General features: G+C 47.2%; 1 protein-coding gene and 1 long non-coding RNA gene across 3 annotated transcripts in view; both read right to left on the minus strand.

The window, feature by feature from the left end:
- Positions 1–16,850, minus strand: part of LOC116941049 (electrogenic aspartate/glutamate antiporter SLC25A13, mitochondrial-like) — a 30,633-nt gene extending 13,783 nt beyond the window's left edge. The window contains exons 1-10 of the mRNA XM_032951641.2: positions 16,522–16,850; positions 13,891–13,944; positions 11,977–12,119; positions 11,479–11,594; positions 9,897–10,036; positions 6,787–6,933; positions 6,425–6,563; positions 5,265–5,358; positions 4,792–4,876; positions 1,955–2,036 (exon numbers count right to left, since the gene is read on the minus strand). Coding sequence (XP_032807532.2) covers positions 1,955–2,036; positions 4,792–4,876; positions 5,265–5,358; positions 6,425–6,563; positions 6,787–6,933; positions 9,897–10,036; positions 11,479–11,594; positions 11,977–12,119; positions 13,891–13,944; positions 16,522–16,524 — 1,003 coding nt within the window. The 5' untranslated portion in view covers positions 16,525–16,850. The remainder of the gene's footprint in view (positions 1–1,954; positions 2,037–4,791; positions 4,877–5,264; positions 5,359–6,424; positions 6,564–6,786; positions 6,934–9,896; positions 10,037–11,478; positions 11,595–11,976; positions 12,120–13,890; positions 13,945–16,521) is intronic.
- A 4,011-nt stretch (positions 16,851–20,861) lies between these two features.
- The window catches only part of LOC116941048 (uncharacterized), a 106,312-nt gene continuing 99,303 nt past the window's right edge, over positions 20,862–27,870 (minus strand). The window contains exons 3-5 of one of the 2 annotated variants that reach the window (XR_004402633.2): positions 27,115–27,351; positions 25,289–25,468; positions 20,862–21,950 (exon numbers count right to left, since the gene is read on the minus strand). This is a non-coding gene — a long non-coding RNA (uncharacterized LOC116941048). The remainder of the gene's footprint in view (positions 21,951–25,288; positions 25,469–27,114; positions 27,352–27,870) is intronic. The other variant, XR_004402632.2, reaches the window with a different exon arrangement.

The following is a 27,870-nucleotide window of genomic DNA, read 5'->3' on the forward strand; positions in this document are numbered from 1 at the left end:
ACGTCAACAGCAAATGTGCAAACCACTGTAGAATAGTAGGCTCATGCCGAGTGAATTGCAGTTAAATAATTAATTAATTCGCGTGTGTGTGCTGGAAGTACAGCAAAGCACACAAACGAGACGATACAACTGTGAAATGCGATTACGAAGGTATGAGAAAAAGAATCGTCCTATTGTGATTAATTGTATTGACAACTTTACCACGTACACACCGCACTCCATGTACATGTGTAGTGACATGGAACGGGTCACTACGTAGCATAGCACGGATTGCTGGCAGAGAAGGGGATCTGCAATTGCAGCAGCCGTCTGTCAGCAGGTCACATGATAAGTCAGAGAGAGGGATGTAGGGGAAAGGTGATAGAGGGGGCACGGTGAGGTAAGCCTGGGAACCCGCGAGTAGGTTCTAGATGGGGGGCATGGCCAGGGCAGAGCGAGGCCACGCTGGGAGGGTAAAAGGAGACCCCGAGCGAAGGCTCGGGGCTGTCGCTTAGAGTGGGATCCCCTCGTCGTGCTGCTGGAGTCTTCGTCGCCATCTACGTCAACACCTTCTCGGCATCGTCAGTCAGCGGGTCTGCCAGCTGTCCTGACTGAGAGTCGTAGTGACCCCTTGTGAGCTGTGAAGGCTGATAATAGAATGCCTCCTACTGTCTCCGAGTGCGTCACTACATATACAATAAACAAGCCACCCAATGTACACTCATCAAAAGTCACACCATGTACACACCCTATACAAGCCACACAATGCACACACCCCACACAAACCACATTATGTACACACCCACCAACAGCCACACCATGTATCCATGACACACGTCACACCAGGTACACACCCCGCACAATCCACGCCATGTATACATCACATACACGTCGTGCCAAGTAACCCACATACACACGCGCACATACTAAGAACGCCACTATAAACTATTTTTATTTTACCATGCAAGGCCCACTGAGCTATATAGTTCTTTTTCAGAAGCGACCTGGCCACAAATGATAGCCCAATGAAGTGGCTTACCATGTCTACATGTCTAGCAGGTACATACTCTAGATGATCGAATCGACGACCTCCTGTATACCAGGCGAGGCAGTTAACATCTTGCCACTGTAGCATTTCACGTACACACCCCATGACACACGCCCCCACATCACACAAAGCACCAAGATAACAAGGATTTGAAGAGGATTAAAAATTGCAACCAAAATGACAGTGAATCGAGGTGCTAAGCGAGAGAAGAACAAGACAGCAGTCATCATCAAGTGACGCCAAATAAAAAACAATCTAAATAGCTTTCATTTTATTTGTCATCGATATGTGCAGGCATGCAATGTGTGTGTGGGCGCACACATTTTTATACAGTACATCTAAAAATGCACCATAACAAGCAAAGCAAGATAATTTCAGTAACTCGACCTGAAACTATATATTCACGAGCCAAGAGTCCAAACTCCCAGGCGCATTCTGAACGACTTGTCTGGCTCTCAGGACCGTGCCAGATACAACAATGACCCTTTGGATGGAGCGAGCCGATGCACAGAGGGGTAACTGTAAGGACATCATTGTGGCACTGTGGGCCAGGACTGGCTGGAGCCAAAGATACTAGACGCGTAGTGACAGACGCACTCGAGTCAAATAAATAAATAAGTTGAAATGACCGCGGAGGGGGAAAAAACGCCCCACGTAACGAAACACGACGCTCGTCACGATGGCAGCTCGCGTGGGCGATCGTGTTTGCCGCGCCGAGACACGGCGGCCACGCATGTGGCGTCGTCCGTAATCGGCGCAGCTCCTCGCAATAAAACGTGGAAAAATAAATCACGCGAGCGGTTGCGAGCTCCGCTATAACTTGCGCGTGCTCCACGGCGTTGTGTTGATGAAATGCGATACACCCCGTGTTTGTCTTTATCTTTGAACGAATGTGTGGGCGAGTAGCAATTGAAGTTCCCATCTCACCTCCGGCAATTGAGCCCAGACCAAATCTGTAGGCAGATTCGGCCACTTGGATGAGAATGGGTCTTGACTTGTCTGAGGCTTGCTAGCAAAGCATCGTGGGATTAAAAGAATGTTATTTAAAATATAATACGGTATTAATAACAAACAAAACCATAGTACATATGCACGTACAGCCTTTTGTCAAACCACTGCTGGATTCGTGCCTCTCCACGCCATGCGGGTTGTGGGGGCTGTTTGCCCATACTTCACATTGGTGGTCAGCGTGGGTTGGTGAAGGCAGGGAGCATAGATGTGGGAGCGAAGAAGTACAATACAAACACTGATTTAGCGGCAATGCCCTCTGCATCCTACCACATATTCCCGTCGCAGCCTATAACATATTTTTTATAACATGGTGAGGTCACCCATCCCAAGCGCGAATTTGCTCATTTGCGAGATACGACAAAATCAGGTGCTTTCCAGCTAATTAGTTCATAGGTTAAGAAAACCTCCCGGGGATGCATAATGGACTTGAATATAAAACAATTAAATTCCACACTACATAGCTTGCTGTGAAATAAACAGATGGGATAAAACCCTTCCCAAACAACACGTTTACAACGCGAGGTGGGAGGGGGGCAGGTACACAAAACTAAGTGACCACTAGAAAAAAACACAACAGCGCAACCTCTCCCTAGCTAGAGGGAATTGGTTTTATATCTCCAAGGACCCTTTATCCTAACCCAGTCCAGCCGTTAATGTGGCCACTGTAAACTTTTTAACTGCCTGGCGACTCCACGTAAAAGCGAGCGGGATTACGCACGCGGCCCCGTGAGCACACCTGCCCTACAGGAATGCAGGGCCCCTTTGCACGGAGAAAGAGGGCAGGTAAGCTCCTCTGCCACGCAGCCTGTAATCCTCCCAGTTTGCCCGGGGGTGGGGGGCGCGGTTGTGGGGGGGTGGCCAAGCGGAGGAGGGGGCATCAGAGCGTTTTTTGGTGTTGTGGGCGGCGGGCAGGGTTAGTTTGTGGAGAGGAGCAGCCAAATAACAAAAATAGATTGAGTTCAAACGCGCACAGGTTTTACTGTGGGAACACGGCCCCGCAGGGATGAAACGCGAAGGGATGGCCCACCCAACAGATGTCTGGAGGCCTTTCAGCCTTTGTTTCAGGAAGTGCCGGTATACACCTACACACACATACACACATACCCTGCCAGATCAGCAGGTTTAGCCTGGAGCATAAACTGGAAAATGTCTGTTTGTGCAAAACACGTGCCTGTACCCACCCCAATAAGTTGCAACGATCGTTTGACCACTTAACATGCATCGACAAATAGCGATCCTCTACAAACGTAATGAGGATTAGTACTCAAGAGCTCGTATGCATAAAACATGTTACAATACCCTGCGCTCTGAACTCGCGCTTGATTCCCGGCCAAGGCTAACATCAACGATGAATGATATCGTAAGCAATCATGGCCCCTCCTCGCTCTCTTCACGCTTCACCACCCCGCACTGACCAGCACGGTGAAGTATAGTCAAATAACCCCCACAAATCGCATGGCATGGGGAGGCCCTCATTCAGTAGCGGAGTGACAAAAGGGCTGTACATATACTGCCACACTGCTGTCATTTAAGAGGTGTGCACATTTTTTTTCCTGAAGAGAGCACAATAGACATATCAAAGCGGAAACAGCCAATGTGTATCATTCTGAACGCAGCGTTGAGCGGTTGTCTCTAGGTGGTCACATTTTCACCTGTGGCAGCTTCACACAAATGCACCGCACAGGTGCGGGGCCCTTTTGATATCGCGACATTCCAGCTGCGTTAGCGGAGAGGTGCACCCACCCAGTCCGACAAAATAGCGTTTCAAATAAAGTACACGTCACCTGTGACCAAATCACCCAGAATGCACCAGATCTCATCAGAACTCAAAAGCTAAGCAGGTCTGAGCCTGGAAAAAAACGCTAGGATGGGTGACCACCATGCATAACCAGGTTGTTATAGGGCGTGTGGCTACACGGTGAACAGCAGATGGCAGTACAGTAAAATCCATTGTTGTAACGTATGTACTTCTAGGCTTCCCACCTTCACAAGGCCGCATTGACCATCATGGTGAAGTATCATCAAATAACCCCCACGAACTGCACGATGTGGGAAGGCCCTCATCAAGCAGTGGAATGGCACAAAAATTGTACGTGATGAGCAACCCGCATTCTCCCTTCGAATCTAAATTCGAGCAAACAGTGACCCAACATAAATGTGTGATGTCAGTTAAGACACCAAATAAACCCGAGAAAAACATGTTAGCACACAGCAACACTTGAGCCCTCTCTTTGAGCACTGGGGAGGTGTGTATTTACGGCCACCAGTGGTCACTATTCAAACCCCCTTGTGTACAGCAGTTTCCAGTGGACCATTAATAACAAAAATGACCACTTCATGCCAGTGGGTTTTTGTTCAGCCTTTTGTCAAATAGCCAAAGAGTAATGTGGCAGATTGTCAGATGCAGACCTCCCGCATAGCGCACCTACAATTCAGCATCACCTCATGCCTTGTGGGGGGGGGGGGGGGTCAGCATTTCTCCAAAATTTATGGGCAGACCTCTAACATTTTGGATTCGCACACCCACCAATGTTAGGGTCTGAGTGGGTCTATGGTTACCAGCAATCAATGGACCCAGCGGCTGATCCTGGAATGCCCGGGTATAATGAGTCTATACCTGTAGCCCATCCACCTGCCTCCCCGCACTATCAGGACCACTGTTGTATGAAGGATAAGCTGCACCTTGTTTGCACTGTAGGAGAAAGATGCTTTAAACAAATAAGATGTAGGTGGAGAGGCGAAGAGTCCTTTACCTGCCGCTGGGCTTCGGCCAAGTTATAAGGCATGGCACCGTCCTGGAGGGGAGCTATCCTCTCTATGTCTGCCAGGGTCACTCGACTGCACACACCGGCACAGCAAACAGCAAACGGTACAGCAGCGAGCGGTACGACTGCAACGAAGGCAAAGTTTGTCACCATTTTTTTTATCACGGTTGCTGAGCACAGGTCCCAAGACCCAAAATGCCATACTGCCAGCAGCATTTACTATCAATGAAGGGGGTGGGGGGGGGGGGAAAGTTAATGCATTTCTTGAATTCAGCGAGGTTATTAAAATAACTTGGAAAAAAGACAGACAATGGGAGGACATTTCAAATCAGAGCAGTGCGATGAAAGAAGCGTTAAGAGGAGTGCCTTGACCTGCGGCATTGGTGCTTGAACACAGCGTGCTCGGGAAAATAAAACACAAGGTTTCGGCAACGGCGAGGGATTTGGCCGATTAAACTGACCCCGTTGGCTCGAAGAGATCAGACAGCTGGAACAAGATGTCCACTTCCATCGGAGTCACTTGGCCGAACCTCTGAGCTGCCAGTACAAACTCCTCTGTGAAGAAAAGTACACGAGTTGCATTCAACATTGAACGTGGAGAGAAATGGCACCAGATGGTACCTAAAACCATGCCACCTTTCTTTGCTTGAAAATGGGCTGCAAATTGTATTCGGTTTATGGCCAGTATCAAGGGCAAACAACAAAAGCTTAATCAGCAAAGTCGACGAGTGCAAAGTATGTAATGGCACAGGCCAAACTGGACTATCACGTGTTAAGCATCATGGTCTCACATATCACCGCTCTGTGCGAGTGATAACAGTGATCACTGCAGCAGGTGTATGCTTCAGTCACACTCGGCAAGAAGAAGGAAAATACACTCCCAGTCAATGATGCTCTCTCTCGCATGCAAATTATACCGTTACATTTTTCAGCTCAAAAGTGTAACGTGTTTACTTAAGATGTAAAAACAAAAAACCATCTGACGAAACCTATAACTCGACTACAATGACAGATATCAGCAAACGTTTCCTTCTATACAAGCAATTTAAGGACATTTCACATTAACAGACACATTTAACACCACCGAATTTTTTAAAATAATAAAACATCTACAAACACTATATCAAGCGTCCGCTAGGCATACGATACACCGATTCACTGAGTAAAAATCGATTCTTACGCCCACAATACGTCCCATCAAATTGCGCACTTAAAGAGATGATTGTTTTCGATTCGTAGACGTTATAAGCATTTGGTGCACGTGATCTCCCCAGCCAAAGAACCAAACATCGCCCGAGAGGATGGCCACTGCAAATATGCTAGACAGATTTTATTTTACATCAAACGTCCGCGAGATATGGCAACAGCTTGGGGAATGCCTTTGTTAGAGAGGCGGATAAACCATTGCCGACGTTTACGAGGGAGACCTCTGGAGCCACTACTTTCAATTAAATGATAAAAAAAAATGTAATCGAATCAAACTTCTAATGATGACGGTTCACGAAATTGTCAATCGGGCATTAATCATTAATACCCCGTGTGCACTGCACCGTTCGCTATTTATATATCGAGACGGGACGAATAAAGTTCGCGTGACTTTTTGATGCACCGGACGAGCTACCTTTGGTGACGCCGACGCCCTTGCGCGATGCACCCAGCGTGCTGTAGATCTTGCGCATCAGCTCCATGTTGTTGAGAAGCGAGTTGAAGGCATTGAAGTAAGAGAAGCTCACCTGGTGAGTTTTGCTGCCTCCCGCTGCCTGTGCACCCACATGGAGAACGAGCGCCGTCGACTCAACGCACGCACGACAGGCATTAGAAAATACCAACAGCTTAAAAAAAAAAAGGGTACAAGCTCAGTATAAGGCTCATGCAGTTACAGAAAGGGGATTAATTTGGTTTTCCCAGTGGGAAGCTCACAGTTGTGAAATTTACCAATTGGAATTTTTACCAAGGCGCCTAGGCGCTCGGAGAACAACCCACCGACACGAGGTTCTCCTTCACGAACGGCGACAGGATGTGCGGACGGATGGTGAGCATGATGTCGTTGAAGGCCAGTGCTGGAATCGTACCGGACTTGTTAACATCCTTCAGGGCGAAGGCCTGCCGAGCATGTTCCAGTTGCAGCTCCTGCCAATCCACACACATACCCACACACAAAGATAAAGATCCCCCCCCCCTGGTTAGTCATAATGACTCGAGCTGGGATGATTGCTCCATCAGGTCAATTAATCGACTTGAAATTATAACAGCCACTTATTTTGTGGCGGTGACATCACCGCAGCACTTGTGCCAGGCGAGGTGCAATTTGAGGCCACATGAAGTGTTGAAGGCTCACTGGCAAAAGGTCATGGGCAAACGCAAGTGTTATGCGTTGACTGAGATGATTGACAGATGCACTTCGTGTGCTCCCCACTGTGCCAATTCGCTGCGTTTTGGCTCCCAGCGCTCTGCTCCTCCGTTGTTGGAGGGTGACTACCTCCAACTGCCCACTAGCGTCCTTCATGAGCTTCCTCCACACAAAGACGAATCTTGACATTGAGGATACCTATCATTGACAAGCTACATATCCTCCTGTACCTGATCAGTCCAGCTTTTCTCTCGCCAATGCCCTGCTCATTTTGCCACTTCTATTCAGCCAAACAGAAGATGCTTGGTCATGTGGTGGCTGAGCATGAGGGCTACATCCTGGAACTCGCAGCTTCCCAAACCTCGTCGGCAAACTCCCACGCCTCCTTCATCCTTTTATTCAGAAAGAGCCACTCCCTGTTGTTTGACAGTGCCCTGCCCGGAGTGGAGGACTGTCCACCCCTCGTAGTGAATGGAGGCAGAACCAGTCTACTGGGCCTCCTATATGCCACAGAGATTTAGTCGGTACCCGTCAAGATCCTGATAGAGGAATGGCAGCCTCTCCTCCACAGTGAGTGTTCAGCCATTTCACATGGCAGCCACAGTGATTTCCTGCTGTTTCTCGAAGAACACTGAGAGGAGGGGACCACCCCCCTGACAGGGTGTGGCACACACACACATATATATACACCTGTACTTGAACTCACATTATAACAGCTGCACATGCTCAAACCATGTTCTCAGAAATTATCCACATAAAAGATCATGCAAGAACTATAAAATAAAAAAAATGATATTCGATAAACTAGAATGACGATAAGAAATATTCTATGCCACACCAAACAGTCGTCAATGATAAGCCCCAAATATTTAAGTTCACGTTAAACTATTACATTTCAGCCTAAACGAATAATTTCCTGCCTTCTAATTTTGGGTGTTTTTAGTAATTATAATAAATGTTGTATTTATTCAATACATATTGGAGCCACATGCTGAATATTACATGAATTGCACGACCGTCCCATTGCAGTTACGCAAATACATCTGCAAAGGACCACAACGATGCGTTATTAATGTTACCCAGTAACAAAACACATTTGCAGAGCACGGAAACTTTTCCAATTGGAGAGATCCACAAGAAATAAATGGTTGTCGGTGTCTTGTAATATTTGACCAACTATGTAATAACTGACTATTATGCCTCGTGAAATCAACTAATTCCCATTGTTTCCATGTTGGACAAGGTATAAGCCAAGTGCCTAAAAATAAAACTTACATTTGCCACTGTGGTTCAAATAAGTGTGCAGCCAAAATCTGCAGCAATTGACTTCTCGATTCATTCATGTCCAGAGATGCCTTATGTTTACCCACGGTAGTCTCAAAACTACTGTCTTTGACTGGAGTCCAAATCATCACTTTTAACGTAATGAATTTCATTGCGCTTACTGCCAGTTAAATAAAAAGGGCAATTTCCTTAAACGTAAAGTGTGGTGGCAGAGTGAACAAAAAAAAGGAGGCTAGGGGCTGAGGGTGTGCGTGAGTGCGGGAGTTTCGAGACACGCTGCTGTAGAGAAACACGTCGTCTCAGTAGTAACGGCTGCCAAATGCTTTCGCTCGTTCTGCTGAGCATTTCGCGACGCATGCTAATTTCGCACCATTGCGGGGGAAAAAGGCACTCGCGGACGATTACGTAACACTGAATGAATAATTTTTGTACAAAATCATGTTACCGCGTTTTCTGCTGCATTGTAAAGCGAAAAGCAAAACATCAACTCGATTTTTAAAGCAGGCTATACGGAGAAAAGGGCGAATGTTTACGTGTCACTTAATTAAAAACAGACCTGGCTTTTCTCCTGCACAGAAAACCTGTGCTCGATTATCGTGAGTTTCTGTTACATGAGATGAAGTGTACAGCGACGAGTGCTCTTGTTCTCTTGTTCAACATGCGTAAGTGGCAATCCCCCTTGCACCAACAATTACTGCAGCCGTACTTAGCCATGCATTTCATGCACTGTCCTGCAAGTGATAAAGAGCTCCGTGTGCAAGGGAAAGGTTGACAGCTTGTCACAATTACATTTGCAACTCCAGAGACGTTTTTTTTAAGAGTTTTTGATTTTGTGGCCTGAAAGAGGTTTCATTTTTCTAAGGTGGTGTAATTTTAAACCTGTGCTTCTTCACATAGCTCCCCCCCCTCCCCTCGCCCCCCAACCCTGCTCCCCCACCACCCCGCTCAGCCTTACCCTACATGTCTGCCTGCACCCCTTCAGCTCCCACTCACCCCCCCCCCCCCTTTATAGGGTCCACACCAACCCTACCCAATCCCTCTGCCAGCTTCTGGAGGAGTCACGTTTCAGTGGCAAGAGACAGCAGCAATTTGGACTATAATGGACAAGTGAAAGGCTCTCCCCAACACCTCCGGAAGGAACTCAACAGGAAACATTAGACGCAATCAAACATGGGCGAGGCAGCGTACGGTCTTGGGAGCGCCGGCAGTTGCGAACATTTGTACAGGCCACTGAAAAAGCGACAAGGGGAGCATGGGAATGCTGTCTTAGCTTACCTTCACGGAAAATCTTTACAGTTGCTTTTTGCGCAATAAAGTACAGCGTTAACAAACTGTGTCACAGTGGAAACGAAACGGCACGTGGTTCAGTACGCTTTTACGTCTTACAGATAAGCACACGATTACCCCTCCACAAACAAGGACGTAGAGGTCATGCAGAGAGGGCGTGCGTTTATTATACCTGCAAGAACTGCGTGAACTCGGAGTAGATGAGGCGCCTGGTGCGGTCGTGGCCAAAGTGCTGCCGGATGAAGTCGCAGTCCCAGTTGAAGGAAATCTGCTGATGGATGGCGGTCTGGCTGAACACCTCCTTCACTCCGTCTGCCAGACACAACCAACATTTACAAAACGCTGATATTATCGCTTACCAAAAGAAAGAAAAAAAAGTTTAATCTATTAAATAATTTTCAGCTTCTTGAATGTTTATGTCACAGCACACTCGCCAGTCTCATGTCAATAGTATTGTATCCGCATTGTCATTTTGTCAAGGATAAATTACACTAATTATACTAATGACTAAATTGCCACTGCCCATGTCTGTAACTAATTGTATTAAGTGCGCAAATGAATACATAAAATGAAATGTTAGGGTATGTCAGTGTGAATATCTCGGCCTGTAATGAGCTTCTACGCGGAGCCCTGAGAGGGCCTTGCCGACACGCTACCCACTGCTCAACAACCCAGAGCATCACAGATTTAAACTCGTCCGCTGCACACAATCAGGAGTTAATAATATTAAACAGCGGTTACATAAAGCAAATCGCGCAAGTACTGTTTCAGTAATTAACTAGCAACAAAGATGCAGGACACACGAGACCTTATTGCTCGGGGTCGTGGGTCCAAAAATTAAATTCCCCGATGCAATGCCTTATTGTGCTCAACAATGTTTATGTTTTTTCTGCTTTACATGAACCAGTCTTGAATTATCTTTTAGGCAGAAACACCCTGAAGGTTAGATCTCTGCCGTGTTTGTCATCTACTTTATGTACATCGCAAGGTGAAATGAGCCCCAAGACCAGCTGGCAGGAGGGCAGTAAAGTCTGCAGGACGAGCCCTATAAATGCAGTGGCGGCACACGCCTGGATCCTCAACCCACCCAGGCCCACCGCAAGTGAAATACCCGCTCGGTCCATTATAGGAGGAGAACCTTGGTTAAAGGAGGGTGAAAGATTGAGTTGGCAATGTAATCGGGTTTGATGCGACCGAGAGAAGGGATGGATTACTGACAAGTGCACAAAGGTCACTTTTTTTCTCTCCCACTGGAACCCTTCAAATGAAAAAAAAGTTCCCCTGGCGGAAACAGGGAAATTGACATGTCAAACGTGTCAATCCAATTAATATTCAGAGAATGCTATTGGTGACAGAAACAAAATGTACACATATAAAAGCTGCACATCTGACAGGCCGCAAATGCCAGTTCCCTGAAAAATGCATTCTATGACGCAAGAATTAGCATAAAAATCTTCAACTATTTTTGCACTTGCTACGTTGACAATTCATAATTATTTTAACAGATCACATTAATTGTTCACATGACCCACGCACAACAACAGAAGCATTTGAAGCCAAAAAGAGCATTTGGCCGACACTTTAATTTACTTTCTTGTAAACATCTCCGTCCAACGAGCTGCGTTTCCTGCACACGGACAGAGCAGATGACCAGGAAGGCAGCGAGAAAAAGGTCGAGGGTGCTGACCGGGAAGGGCAAGGGTGCCGTGCCCTGCCGTTTAGTCCCCATTAGAAACGCTTAACGGGACACTCACCGAAGGTGACCTCGCCTTTGCCCTGCTTGTCAAAGAGCTGGAAGGCCACCATGAAGAGGGCGTCGGGGGCGCACAGCACCGACTCAAACGCCACAAACTCCTGGAAGGAGATGAGCCTGAGGCCACGCGCGGGGCAGGGCGCGGGATCGATATTACAGGGAAAGGGGCGGGGCGGGTCACGAAATGTTGCGATAAGGAACATGCCTGCGAGCAAGACAACTGCATTTGTGGCTTCCGCGCAATATGGAAACACAAGGGCAGTGCGCCGTTGTAGCTATTCGTTTACTCACTTAATTTTATTGTAAAGCGCAATAGAGTGCCCATTTCTTTTCACTCCGGAAGAAATATTACGACCGTAGCAGCGAGTCAATAGTGCCGATGAATACGCGGCACAAACCAAAAAAACACGTCGCAGAATTGCGAGACTTGCTTTTTTAACGGGATGAAACACGGCGCTCAGCGAATTAAATAAGTCACAGATGCGGCAGCTCAACGCACCCATCTTTGCTGGTGTCGGCTACGCCAGCGAGCGTGATCACGGCGCGCGGATTGTGGTTGGGTTGGCGGAGCAGGCCCAGGAAGTGCTGCACAAAGTCGGCTGGAGCCATGAAGCGATCTCCATTGTGCTCGACGCTCGCATACTGCACTCACACGGAGGGTGTGAGAGAATGCTGAAGGCAACGAGCTACGGGCCCGGAATGAGTGACGAACAAGAGAACGGACAATTTTATTGCAGCAAAATATGCCGGACCGGCACTCCAGATAAGTTGCCTGGTGGGACTTTATGATATATATAAAACCATTGCATTCAAGTTGAACGCGTAATTATATACGCAGAGCAGTTTTTCTGCAAGATTCAGTTAGCATGGCAGAAAAAAACAAATGTGTGCGCTGTGAAAGAGCGGTCACATGATCGTAATGCACCGTGAATGGGCGTTCAATAATTTGTACTGCTTTACAGTTTGTATTTTTTGTTTGTATTTATTTTTAAATAAAAAATTCAAAGACTCCCTTTGAGAAACTTTGTAGGTTTTTTTTCTGTCCTTTGAGCTGTAGCCTTTTTTATTGTAAGATAAGTTTTTTGTACAGTACTTCAAAGTAACATTGCAGTTAAAATGTTAAGGCTATAGCTAATGCATACACCACGATACAGCATTTACAATTGTAAAGTAATTGTGGAAATCCCTCATGACTCAAAGGTAATTTTGCATTTTAGCCACGTAAATAAATATTACTCAGTGTCAAAACTGAAGGATAAATGCTTTCAAGACCCAAAGCTGTATACGGAGTAGTGGGTGGGAATAGAGCCTGCTGCAAAAGAAGGCTTAAACAGTGTGGACACTGAAAATCATATTATGTCAAATGAAAAACTCATATATACACATTTCAAAATACCTGCAATTTTGAAACTCTAAAAAATGTGGAGCAGTTTTGTGCCGCGAAGTTGTACAATAATATCAAAAATGTCGAACACCCAAAACATACGATACCAGCATTCATTTTGTTCAGTTGTCATGACCTTTCATGCGATATAAACTTGTGTAAAAGTTTACGTGACAAGACAATGTCAAAGAACAGTGTGCAAACATAACATCAGTTTGCTATAAACAATGTGTGCCCGCACGTTTAAACACACGCGTCTCTCCAAACAGCCCAACGGCCGCTGGTCAACAGGCTCAATAACCGCTGGTGAAAATTAGACTGAACAAGAGAAAATGTGGCACTGTAATTCATGGCATACGCCGCAGCGTTTTGCTCAGAAGCAGCAGACTGCGGCAGAGGTCAGCGAGAATGGAGGCGTAGATACACGCTCCACTTCCAGCGAAAACCAAGCCATTATCAGTCAAATGCTTCCTCATGCATCTTGGCCGTGTTTACTTCTGTAGTTACGGCCGGTAATAAAAACAAAAGGCAATCAAGGGCACAGCTCATTCCTGCATTCATTAGCGCGTGGGGTTGCCCTTTGTGTACAAACCAAACAGGTTCAATAGCCAACACAAGAGGTTTAACTATTTGGGCATTGTTTACAGTCTTTTGACCTCCACCAGATAAGAGGGAATTTGATAAGTGTTGCACTCCGTGGACCGATGACAAGAGAACAAAAACATTCACTGTTTGACAAGTAACTTGACTTAGTGTCAGACCTCAAAAGACAACTGACACTACTACTACTACGCGGGTTTTCACAATTGCACTGTTACAGCTGCGATGTTTTTTGCTTTGCCAACGCATGTTGTTCGGCACGAAGCTTGGCGACTCACTCCATGTGCTTGTTCAGGAACATCGCGAAAACAAACACACACAGTACAGCCTGCAAACACGTCAAATGACAAGTTGACCGTAAATTACAAATGAACATATCTTAAGCACCGATGCCTTACAATGTTTCGAACGGTCGCAGCGTTGCCATACCTTATTAAACACGGTTTTAAGCTCAGCTGCATCCGCTCGCTTCGTGACGGAAATCTGTAATACAACACCGCCATTGACATTGGCAATAGCATTGACAACACGGCACGCGACAAAAGCACATGACGGCAGAAGTGAATTGTATTTGAGAAACATGACTTTATTTCTCGTTTTCATTTAGCGAGATGAGATCAATTCTCACACGCACAGTCAAACAAATCGTTACAGTATTTGAAGCATAATTACAATGAAAGGCAAAGCAATATTTAAAGTTAGACTAGCAGCAGCGGTGAAGAATGGAGATCACTTTAGATTTTCAAGGAGTAACTTGCAGGCAAATGATTCAGTGATACATGCAATCATTGTCAATGGCAATCGTTCTTATTTGGCAAGGCCCACTGAATTGGGTAAACTAGTTGTGGCATTAGCGCGGGACACATTATTTTGATTCGTGATTCCCAGGCCAGGTCTCCCCCCTTACCCATGAGCAGATGAATTGTGTAGTGTACAGGATGTGCGTCAGTAACAGGCGAGCCTTCCATACAACTCTTCAGACAGGACAATGAACCCACACTGGCATCCCACATTCAACACTTTGACAATTCCACATTCAAAGAAACCCATCTCAGTGGGTTTTCAAACAAGGGTCGAAGTACAAATACAAAGCATCCCGCATCTTTCCACCCAGCAGTACACATGGGCACACCGAAGTGAGCCAATCGGCAGGTCGCGTATGTGATGGGGTCGAAGGAAGAGTAGACCGAATACTCTGTGGCCAGGGCTCTCTAAAGCGCCTTCCCGTGGAGACAACTACCACCACCAGCGGCATGAGAAAGTGATTTTCACGTCTGCACCGATGCATTTTTTGCATGTTATATACTGTAAAACAATGCCATGGTGCAATGGCAGTCTTATCATTGTACACACAAAAGCTACACGAGAGTAAGGAGAACTTTAAGTGCTCTCCTCACACTTTGTGTCAATGAACTTCTGGCAGGTAGAGGGGTTACTACACAGTACTGCATATAAAACAGCAGCAGGGAGGTCTGCATAGATTGCATAACACACTTACGGAATGATGGCAGTAATAATGTTGACGAGTTCGCCGAAACAATAATTTGTAGACGTGCAAATGTGTGGTGACCTTTTACAAACTTTAATCCAACCGTTTTAAAACTAACCAGTATTTTTTTTCTTTAAAGCCGTTTGCAAGATTTGACCAAGGAACTTTCAAATTATTGTCACGACATCTTAACAATGTAATCTCACACAAGCATCATTACGTATTATAAACAATTCAGCAGGTATTCTTTAGTTAGTGCAATAATCCTCGCCGAACAATTTATGCTTCACCAGCAGGGTCCCTGCATTTAAAGTTTGGCGAATAACTTCCTTATACATTTGACGGATATCAACTCGGATTATAAGACGCACATTTTCCCCCCCAAGGCAAAGGTTGGGGGTGCGTCTTGTAATCCGCATGGGAGACATTTGACATGTTGTGTGTAACCATATGACATGCAAGACAAAGATCCCCCGTGTAGCCTGAACAGACTGTTGGGGCAAGTGCTGTTGGCAACTAGCACCTATGAAGACCGGCACGGCACACGAGGGGGTGGGTGTCCAACACCACGCCCGGCCGCCTTTGTCTCCCTCAGCGGCGATGTTTACTACACACCGCACCGGGGAACTCATTTAAGGCCGAGCCGACCTAGGGGAGGCCCAGGAACGGTTCAAATAATCGTCACCGGTGTTGGCCGTGAGCGAAAATCGAACCCGGGTCGCCGGGTTCGTAGCGCAGCGTAGCGCTGACCCCTCCACTACCGCTCCCCCCACACACCTTGACATACGGCGACATGTATGGCATGCATCTTACATGCCCCACAGAGCTACGTCTTATACTCCTGAGAATGGGAAACCACTTCAAGGGTTCTATCCCGATTAAACTATACATCCGACAGTGTGTATACGAGTGGAGGCCACCTGAAAACCCATCACACACTTACGCAGGAGGTGTGGGCAACATACTTGTTGCGCTGCCTCCAATACATTAGTTTGTGGCGATGCTTCTGCGTTGGCAGTGGGTGCACCAAGCACAATTGACGACAAAAAAAACCACTCAACACGCTCGTCAACACACAAAACTGTGACCTTTAAAGAGGTAAATTTAAAAAAATCGGTGACATTTCCGGAAATGGTTTTTAACTGCACCATCTGTGAACAAGAGCTTTATAGCTCATCGAATTTCTCCAGTATTAGTAAATGACTGAATCATGTCCTCTGAAGAAGGGCTATTTCCAGAAACGTCGCCGATTTGGATGTAATGGGGGGGGGGGGGTTTGTGTGTGATCGCGGCATGAAGGGGGGGCCATTGCCCGAAACGTCGCCGGTTATATATTTGTGTCTATTAAGACCACGGTGTTGTTGACGGATGTTAAGGGTTTTTTTTGTTTGTTAATTGTGCCTCCAATGAGAGCCATGTTTGTCGGTGAGTGTGTCGGCGATTGCGTTGTGTATGGATCGTGACGGCTGCTTGCGAGTGTTGAACGTGAACGGTCGGAGTGGATGTGAGTGGAGTAAGGCGAAGGATGATGGGATGCGTGGTGTGGGTGTGCGAGGCGTCCATACCCGTACCATGGTCAAGGCGCGCCCCGCAAGCTCGACCAAGTCAATTAGCGGTCAACTGCAGCTTAATTAGTGACCGCGAAGTGATCGGCGAGGGGCTTCGTACGACCGCGCGTCTCTGCAGCAATACACAGCGGGAATAAATAACAAATAGACCGCCGTAGTTGTTGAGTGAAGAAAGTTGCTGTGCCGCTTCCCGTCGCTGCCTGCTGCTGGGAAACGCCGTGACGGACGCCCCGGGTCACCAACCCCGCCTCGCCACCGAACGCCGTGTCACCTTGGCCGCCATGTCCGCGCACATGTTACACGGGTGGATGGGGGGGCGGGCGGTGCCGTGACGTCACACTCAGGCGAAAATGACGTCATGTAACGCGTGGGTTTGCTGCGGCGATGACGTCGCGCGGGAAAGGTTGCAACCTCCTCCCCCGCCACCCAAACGGGTTGCCGTTGGTGATTGTTGTTGCTGATGCTGCTGCTGCTGTATTGGCAAAGGGATGTAAACATACACGTCTGTCAGAATTAACACCAACGCCGTGTCCCTGTGTGTGGCCTTTAAAAATATATATAATAGACCACGTATCGGGCGATTGTTCGTGTTCGTGGCACATAGGTCCACAGAGATAGATTGTAAAAAATAAGAGTTACGTGTTGTATATGGTGTGTGATGAACAGTTTTTGTTTAGAAATTGGCATGTGAATAATTATCCACAGTCTTCTATTGGTTGATTGCAGCCGGGGTGGGCGTATCTCGAGCGCCACCAACCAATGGGATCGCGGCGGATCTGGATTCGGCGGGCGGGGGGGGGTTAGAGGTCACGTCTCGGTGCGGGCTGCAAACACGTGGGTGAGGAACACGTGCTGAGTGGAGGAGCAGTGGCAGAATTAGTGCGTGTCTGTGTGAGTGTGGGGAGCGGTGGTGTAGCGGTTAGCGCGCTGCGCTACGAACCTGGCCACCCGGGTTTCGATTTCCGCTCACGGCCAACAGCAGTGATGATTATTTGAACCGGTCCTGGGCCTCCCCTAGGTCGATTCAGCCTCAAATGAGTACCTGGTGCGGTGTGTAAACATCGGCACTGGGGAGACAAAGGCAGCCGGGCGTGCTGCTGGCCACCCACCCCCTCGTGCGCCGTGCTGGCCTTCATATGTGCTCGCTAGCAGCACTTGCCCCAACAGTCTGTTCAGGCTAACCGGGGGGATCTTTTTTTTTTTACCACACAAGCTTTACATGGCCTTAAAGTGCACATAGCCTGGCACAAGTGCCGTGATGACGTCACCGCCACTCAATGGCAAATGACCAGCTCCGGTTTGACTGCAGAGGTCTCATTCCGAATTAGTCGGGCGGCTTTATTTTTTCATCGGCTGCGTAATGCTGTGGAAGCTCCCTGGTTTTTCGCTCTACACGACTCTGGGTTTTTTCTCGGCCAAAATCATGTCCCCCCTTCTCTTTGCTTGTGAAACATGGACCCCTCTAATGGAGCATTTGCGCCGGTTGGCTAGCCTGCCTCCGATCGCGTCCTGGGTTTAACCACCACGCTGGATTGTGTGAGGAGCTCACAAATCCTTGAAAGATTTGGACATTCCCATCAGTGAGCTACTCCGGTAGGCAAGGCTGCATTGGCTGGGTCATGTAGCCCGCATGCCCAACCATCGCATTCCCAAGCAGCTTCTCTTTGGCCGGATAGAGGGGGCTAAACGGACACGACACGGGCTGGAGAAGAGATAGAGTGATGCGGTACGGGAGGATGTGGAGCTCAGTGGACTTGCCGAAGACGGTGTCAAGATCGGCCTCTGAAAGAGGCTCGTGAAGGATGCTACTGGTCAGTTGGAGGCAGTCGCTCTCCAACAACAACGGAGAGCAGAGGAGCGACGCTCAACAACGAGCGCAGAACCGGGCGGATAAAATTTAGCAAGTTGGCACAGGAGGGGGCACAGCTGATGCATCTGCCAGTCATCTCAGTCAGCCAATCCATGGCACCTGGGTCTGTCCCGTGACAAGTCAGCGAGCCTTCGACACTTCACGTGGTCTCAAAGTGCACCTGGCCTGGCACATGCGCCGTGTTGACGTCACCGTCACTTAGTGGCGAATGGCGGTTCTTGTAGCGGTCAGCTGTGCTACGAACCCGGCCAACCGCGTTCGATTCCCGCCTACGACCAACAGCAGTGACGATTATCTGAGCCGGTCCTGGGCCTCCCCTAGGTCGACTCAGCCTCAAATGAATACCTGGTGTATGGCGTGCAAACATTGCCACTGGGGAGAGAAAGGCCGTCAGGCGAGGTGTTGGCCACCGACCTTTTCGTGTACCATGCCGGCCTTCATAGGTGCTCGCTAGCAGAACTTGTCCCAACAGTCTGTTAAGGCCATACGGGGGACATTTTTCATACCTCAACGTGTTATTCAATACTTTTTTAAAAATGTGTTTGTCCTTAATCTTACGTTCTATTCAGGTGCAACAAAATAATTTAGAGCACAATTATGCCTTGCGGAGAATGTGTGTTTCAAAATATATGAGCAGATAATACACCTCTAATATGTTATTTGTTCACGTAAAAAAGTATTTACTTCAAGTCAACCACGAGGCCTCTTGGAAGTGCATTATTAAAGCAACATTGGTTCAATACAATAATACTCTAGGCGCACAGCGTCTCATAAGCATTCCGGCTTGCATGAAGCAATGCTGCTGAACTGCCAGATGTAGTTGCGTCAAACTAAGATCCATATCTTAATATCCGCGGCACACGGCACCGGCGTGACATTTTTAGAGCGGGTTGCAGGATTAACTACCGTGGTGTGCCGCAGATGATATGATCCGCGAGCGAGTGGGTCCCCCCATATCACGGCGGATTATTTTTTTTGCTGCAAATAAGCAGGCAACGCCCTCTAGAATGTCTCAAATGAAATAGTAAAGTATTGGTACACATCCCATTGGTCACACGGCCTTCTAGGAGTGCGCCTTTTCAGCAGAATTAGTTAAATCCAAGAAAACTTGACCGGTTTCAACATTCAGTGTCTCATGAGCGAAGTTGGGCTTGCTTAAACATTTTTATTGTGTTACATATATTTTTAATTTTCTTTTTAACTGTAATTTCGATTTCATTTTTCCAACCGCTTAACTTGCTGTTGAGGTTATCGGCAGTAATTGTAAGTTATCATTTGTTTCGTGGCGGTTTATTCACTGTGGATTACAACTGTCAAAAAGTCCGATTATATTAAATGACAGAAAAACCAGTCGGGGCTGCTGGAAAGATAAATGTGCATTTAGGCACCTCAGAGTCGAGCCGCTGGCTTGGGCACATGGTAAGGATGCCCCCTGGCAGACTCCCCCTGAAACTCAACCGGGCACGTCCCACTGGGTGTAGACCCCGGGACCGGCCCAGGACACGCTGGCGGGATTGTGTTGCTCGGCTGGCCTGGGAACGCCTGGGAAGAGCTCGAGCCTGTGTATAGTAGTGTATCGTGTAGTGTATTGTAGTGTATAGTAGTGTGCTAGGGTCTGTCGCCAGGGAAAGTGAGGTCTCGACCGCCCTACTCAACACGCTGCTGCCGCGACCCTCACCAGGACAAGCGGACTGAGAAACGAACGAACAAGACACGAAACACACTTGCTGTGGTGTCCTCTTAATCCACATCCCTGTCCATAACAAATACCCAAACGTTTGGGGATAAACCACGTGATACGATCTTGGGACTTTTGTATATACAGCCATCAGCGAGCCCTCTCATCCATCTCCATTGTACGTCATCGTCATTATTGACGCCTTGCGTGGCTGCGAGCGCTGTGCACTAATTTGCCCATTGTGTGCTTCGGGTTATGAGCGCGGCTCGCCTCAGCGACACTGAGATATGCACTGAGATGGCCACCCGAGGGTTAATAGCGAGCGGGGAAACTGGAGCGGCTACTGGTGTTCGATGGTTCAATCCGTAGGTCAAGCTCAGAGATTAGTGCCACCCGGAGGTGCAGAAATGTCCGTGCTACCGGTGTCCGTGATCAATGAAAGTGAATTGTGACAGCCAAATGTACGTTGGTAGAGTTGTTAAAAAATATATATGCCCCCTTCCAATGTGCAATATACAACCAAGTTGTCTAAAACCACACTCGCGGGTAAGGGTCTTCCCACACTATTTCGGACAATGGATATTGTTTGATCTCATACTTCACCATGCTGGTCAGTGCAGGTTGGTAAAGGGGCGTGCGTACCCCGGATCAGTTTAAGTGTCACTTGCCGCTGATGTTGACCATGAACTCGGGGAGCTATGTTCCTCGTGCAGTGCACTAACCACTGATCCATGCACAATCTGTGTTGTGTGTGTAAGACCATTCATTGCAATGACTCAGGCCACAATTGCGACATTTTATCTGCAATGCACAATAATAATGGCAGCAATTTTAATTACAAAACTACACGTTTTGCATGTATCGTAGAAATGAACCATTGCATCTTAGAAAGCTGTTGTTAGTTACACATTTAACAGTATGGTTGAGCTTAGATTTTAAGCTTGAAAATTAGTGTCTTCAAAATGAATGTGTCTTAAAATATAACTATAGAACTGAATTGAACAAAAAGCATCAATAAGATCGTGTTTATATGTGAATTACTTTGCAATGTACGGTTTTAAAATTACTCGTGTATTCAAATATCTCATGATCATCTTAAGACAGTTTATTGCTACCCAGTTAATGCACTGTGACATTTATCCAATGTGTATTAAAACCACAATGACCACTCTAAACGAAATGTATCACTGCTTGCATGTCAAAACAAAATGAATAGAGATCAAATTAAATGGCCTCGGGCTGCCTTGTTGGTTCCGTGTAGACTTACTGCAACAGTGGAGCAGAGCAAGTCATATACCTTTGAAAAGCAGCACATTGAAGGCGTTAAGGTTCTACACTTATAGAAATTGCATTCACACTTAATTGTGATATATTGTGCATCAATAGATAGTAGCACAAAGTGTTAGGCCAAAAAAAATCGCATTTATTTGGACTTCTGTGGATTTGGGCAATGCACTACCAACACACATAACAATAATTGCTTTTCCAGGTACAGTATTAAACAGTTCTGAAAATATAGCATTTAAGAACTTAAGATTTACATCCTCTTATTATTTTGACATTCGTATATTTTTTTCTTGAGACAGGATTATCATGGTATAGAGCCAGACATCTGAGGCAAGCAGGGGCAGACGGAGCCACACTGATTTTAAAGTCTGTTGGTGATTTGGCTCTCATTTCGTGGTCTGGAATGGCGCTGGATGGGATGTATTGCAGTGGGATGGGCCCAGATCAAGCGGTCGCTGCATCCCTCCCCTCTCTCTGCTCTTTCTTGGCTCCGTTCTTTCCTCCTGAGCTGCCTCCCTCGGCCCCCTCTTCTTTCTCCGTGCCCCTTTGAAGTCTTTCTCGAGGGTGGCGCCGACTAATCCCGAACGCCGCCAGCACCTGCCGCCAGACGGGCAGGGGCTGGAATGAGCAGTAACCGGCTCGGCATCAGGTGTGTAGGCACGCATTGGCCCATACGCATAACACACCATGATGTCAGCTTGCGCACTGCGAACACACGCGGAGCGGCAGTGCTCGCTCTTCTGATACGGAACGGCCATTGTAATTTTACAGGCGCCGTCCCGTCAGCAATTTTGTGGCACAGCGATTCCACGTTTGCCCTTTATGAGGCAGCGGTGACCGAGGATTCGACTGGGTGGCACACCTCCTTGAACCTATGAAGCAATTAAAATTGGCCTCCCGAGAAGTTGATCAGCCCACAGGAAAGTCCTGTTTCCAGCAAATAGGTCACATGCAAAAAAAAAGATAGAAAAGACCCTTCTTGTGTTACTTTTACACCGTGTACTACGCAGTCTAAGATGCCTGCATTTAACAAGGGCAAGTACATTCATTAATAGCGTGGCTTTGACATATGGCAGGTCTTAATAATTGGGCGTAATTGAATTTCGACACCATTTCCAGTTTATGTTTTAGTTTTTTTCTCGACAAAGCAAACAATATAATTGAAGCCACAATTTCCATTGAATCTGGCTGGTGTTCATGAATTGCTGCATGAATGCTGTACGGGTTATAAACGGGTAATATTATTACTATGATGACAAAAACACATCCACGCCAAGTTAAAGAATCCACCTCAGTTTTAATTTGAGCATTCAGCCTTTTAAAATTATTTTCAACGTAAAGGCCAAGTACTTAGAGTCATTTAGATATCGGAACCTTTTAAAAAAATTATTCTGAGGTTTTTGTTTGTTAGATTAAATATGTTATTTTTTAAAATCCCACCGAGTAGAATGCTGTTACCCCCTGCATGCCCCCCCTCCCACGCCCCCCCCCCCCACCCCCAGGGCGGGAGGTGTGTCCGGAGGAAGTGAGTGTTTGTGGGGTCACGCTGTTGCCTCAGGGCTCCTGGCTGGGCGTCTAGACGGTAATTCCTCTGCTGTCACATCATCTGACGACACGGGATGATGTTTAGGCTGCAGCAGAACTGCCTCTTGCCAACGCGAGAATCCAATAACGCGGGGCCCCATAAATTTCATTTCGCAAACACTTTGAGACATAAAAGTGACACAAGCCTATAATTTGAGTGGAATTATTTATGGCGAGGCCCTGTATTTTTTATGACCACGCAAAGGTGGAGTTCTGTCCTTCGCGTGAGCGTTTGTGTTTGTGTTTCTTGGCCGAATTCTTAAAACAATTGTACATTTAATTTCGCTGCAATCACGGTACACAATGTATGGTGTATCGCACCGAGACTGAACTTTGGTACAGATTTGGAGAAATGCATTCAGTGGGAGCAGTGGATAGACTTTCACGCAGGAAGAGGAGGATCTCTCCGGGAGGAAGCACCGCCCCTGGATGCAATGTCACATTTTGAAGCGGTCAGTCTGGACACGTTAATTGCCTTGTTATGAAAATTAAAACACGGAAACAACAATGTCCTGTGTGTGTTGATACCTAATTTTCAAAAGTTAGAAAATCAACACATTTGTCAAGAACACTTGCCCCAAAGGAAAATATATATATTGTACCTGTATAGCACGTGACTTTTCGGGAAAAGGTTATTCACAACAGAGTGATCTGTATGCGATGAAGGGTCATTTCCTGAAACGTTACCCACTGAATAATGGCCGTTGCCCAAGCATGTCACCTACGAGACACCGTGAATGATCCTCTTCCTGCATGGCACTGTTATTGACGAATATGGAAATTGTTTTCTGTATTATTGTTTGTGCTTCTGCACCACTGGCCAACGTTGTAACACAAGTGTTTTGTTCAAAGTGAACATAAAAAACACACACAATGTGTCTTGTGTTCGCTAAACACGAGTCTACTGCGGGCGCACACACGAGTACCATCCAAGGTAACATTTGAAGACAAAGAGGGCGTTGTGCTTGGAACCTTACGCACTTTCCATGTTGTTCATCTGCTCTGGTTTAATGCCTCAAATCAGACGCAGATGTTTACCCAGCGTGTGCTTTAGCGCGGTCGGTACGCCGTTTGTTATTCATATGACAAATTGCTAAACGGTTCTCCCAGCCGGGGGGTGGGGAGCTTTGTGCCACAATTTCCTATACAATAGATATATTTAACACCCGATTATTGTCAAAACGCATTTTAAGTTTAAACATTGCATGAACCAAGTCCACTCTCGGCGACTGGCTCGAGACCGGGGGCGTCCTTCTGTGCCTATACTGGCTCTGCGAATTGCATGAAGACTGCAGCAGTTTCTTACACGAGCTACGGAGGTGACTCACAATCACAACCACGCCGTTCTCTCTCTCTTGCCTGGCAAAGGGCTTCCAAAAAAAAGTGAATTATGGAGATCACCCGCATTAGCATGCGCAGCTTTGACACTAAAATGCTTAAGAGATTTTTTTTCGGTGAGCGAGCGGGGAGGAGAGGGATTTGCCTTGAGGCAGGTACAGTAGGCTGCCTGGCTCCTGGCAGGCGCATTTCATAAATTGCCCTCCTCATCCGCAATCATGCGGAACAGCGGCCACCCAGAGCCCCGTCATGCCCTTGCAGCTCCAGAGGGGAAAGCGCGCGCCCTGAAGAAGAAGAAGACGCCTTGCACTGCGGCACGATGGGCGCGCGGCCCCGCAAAGAAGAGCACACGAAGACGAACATGTTTGTGGTTTTGCATCCAAGCGAATTGACAATTAAAAGCACAAATTATGACCTTTCATCACCTTCATAATCATCGGCTATGATCAATAAACCATTGCTGGATCAAGGCATCCCCGTGCAACTGTCATTCCTCGTGGTCGTTTAGCACGGTTGGCTACGTACGGTACTTCAATCCATCCCTCTACTGCTTCACCTCCAATGTGGTCTTCAGTTTGGGGCCGTCCTCTACTTTGCCTCCCATTCCGTTAACCAATCTCCACCATCACGATCCCCTTTGGCGACAAAAAAAAAGTCCTCCTTGAAGCCCATGTACTCCCCCTTCATAAATATAACGTTTCCCATTTTATATCTTTTCTCTGATCCACGTGTTCCTCTTTCTGTCGCTCAGCATAATTCCGAGCAATGCGTCAGCTCTCCCCGTGGCGTCAGAAATTTACATAATACAACGTCAAATATTGCAACCACGGAAATCGGAGCCGGCCCTGCAACACGTGCAACTGCTTCAGGCCCCATTTAATCCTCGCCGACGTCTCCCAGCAGATTATTCCCACAACAGCCCCACACATGGACAGAGTTTGCACCCTCCCCCCAAACCCCCAACCCCCACCCTACCGTATACAACGTTCGGCACCGTGCACCTCGTAACTCACATCAGATCAGGGCACCACGCCGCCGCCGCCGCCGCCGCGCGCACACACACACATGGGACCAATGTTTGTCAAATTGCTGGCAGGTACGCGGCTGGCCTGTGCAGTGTTGCGTGCCGCTGTGTCGCCACACGTGGAGCCTCTCGGTGGGGTTGTTTTCAAGAAAAAAAAGTTACGCCGAGGCTGAAACACAAAAAATTGGAAGAGGCGGTGAGAGTCCTGCAAATTGTCACGCATGGCAAATAAAAACGGCGGCCATTAGGCTATATCAATTGCAATAACGACCACGCTCTAAAAATCAGATTTATTCGGTACGCACGGTAACACGAGTAATTTACGCGAACAGGTTTGCTTTGTTTTTAAAAGCAGAGTCCACTGAAACAACAAGTCGCTGGTAAGGAATACCAGAGGTAAGATCAGTGGCATAGTTATCCGAAGTTTAGGCGGTGCAACTGCACCATCCAAGCTCCCACGGCTGGCCGGAGGGGCCCAGGTGGTAGTTGATGAACAGGGGGAGAATTAGGATAGGGGACCTCATTCTATCCCTTACATGAGGGCCTATAACTACCATGCCACGCCTAAAATGCAAGTAAACAATGTTTTTTACAGCATACAACGATGTGTACGTCTCACCAAAATTTATTTTAAATTTAAGCGAATAACTTCGGAGATTTTTGAGAATATTTACGAGATTACTTTTGTTTTAAATCACACGATAACGACAAGCTTCGATTTGAGGTATGAACGCGTTTTGTTTCGTGTATTCTGACAAGCCATTGACATTTCATAACAAACCAGAACACGATGCAGGAAGGGAAAAAAACCAATGAGAACATGTGTGATGTCATGTGTTTATCAGGATGTGTGCACGGTTTCGGGCCAGGTGGAAATGCCGTATAAACATCGCGGCACGGAGGAATTAGCGGGAGGATCAGACTGATTCTGGGTTAGGTGATTTAAAAAAAAAAACCTGTCTAACCGGCACACAAACGTGCAGTCTTTAAAAACTAGTACCAACTTAAATCCTCAATCGTGAACAGTTTACGGCGTTTTGCTTTTTTTTTATCCAAGCTTTGAATGAAAAAATTTCAGTGACTTGGCTGAGTGATAGTCTATAGCACACACATACATTGATAAAAAAAACATTTACATAGATTTCCAATATAAATTTTGTTTAACTGTGGGTCTGACTTATTTTGACGTGGGTGGACAAATGCACTGCATATCAATGTCATTTTCAGCAATACTATTCGATCCACTTATAAAACCCATATATTTCCACCGAGTATTCAGTGCAAATGGTTATTTTTTTTGTCAGCTCTATACACGAGCATTTTCACCGCGAGTAAATAGGAGGAAGTTAACTTGCGATGCGTTTAACGGAATTAACGGAGGCATTTGAGGAAGTCTTTAGATCCATTCAATTGCATCCGAGGTTCATATCGTCCTCTTTAAAATATAAAATCATGTTGCGCAACAATGGGTTATGCCAGTGCAGTGTGGTGAACTTCGATGTTCGCGTTAACCCAGCTGTTGCAGCCGCTTCCCGCATTAAACGTCCAGCAGAACCCTCGGTCGGGGTAGGACGCAGCGCGTTACGTCAACATTAATTTTCCCCAATAGCTAATGAATCGCACATGGCATCAGAATTTTCGTTTTAAGCTAAAACTTAACCCTCCTTTGTCACACAGGCCCGCACAATCCCCTTTGATTTCCAATGTGCTCCATTTATGATTTCATCCTGACACTGTCAAGGCGTACGCGCGCATTGAACGTGGCGGATTGAGTTGGGGAACGTGAAATGTCCATTCGAAACGCGTTGCACGTACATTTCAATAACCGCTGATGAACGCCGTTGTGTGGAGATTTATAGCCGGAGCCTGACCTTTGCCCTCGTACTTGACAGCCTCTCCGTCCCCGTGGGATCATTTCAAAGTCTGTGCCGCGCACGTTCGGGTATAGAAAGGCATCAACCTGCGCGTCGGCGTATCGCCGACGCGCCGACTTGAGACGTATTTATCGTAGCGGAGCCTCGACCGGGTCCCAGCGCTCCTTTGCACCCCCTCCTGCATGGCCAAGGTGGTGGGGAGAAAAGGGAGAGACTTCAAACCTCACTGGAGCAGTCTTTTTTTCTCTATTCAATGCTCACACCCCACGTATAGCCCATATATACAGCAGCCTGTACAATCCTCAGAGCCACCTTTTGCACAGGGATCTGCAGCCCTTGGTAAATCCACTGCCAGATGAAGGCCTCCCCCCGGCGTGTCTCGTACATGCGGCCTTTTTGTCCATACTTCCCCGTGCTGGTCAGCGCGGGTTGGTGAATGGGGAGTGCGTAAGACGAGACCGGTTCAAACGTCACGGCTGATGTTAGCCGTGGCTGGGAATCAAACGCAGGTCGCTGGGTTCATAGCGCCTGCGCGTTAGACCACTGCACCACCTTTCCCCACACTGAGTGAATTCGATTTTACTTGATCTGTGGGCGATGTCGAGTTGACTTCGACCTTTTGATGAAAGAAAGAATGGTCCACCTCGTTTCTGGACGTGCAGCGTACACATGGCCGGGTCATTAGTGCAGTCCGCTA

Source organism: Petromyzon marinus, chromosome 10 (genome assembly GCF_048934315.1).
Source record: "Petromyzon marinus isolate PM22_M1 ecotype Great Lakes invasive population chromosome 10, UKy_Petmar_22M1.pri1.0, whole genome shotgun sequence".
Lineage (NCBI taxonomy): Eukaryota > Metazoa > Chordata > Hyperoartia > Petromyzontiformes > Petromyzontidae > Petromyzon > Petromyzon marinus.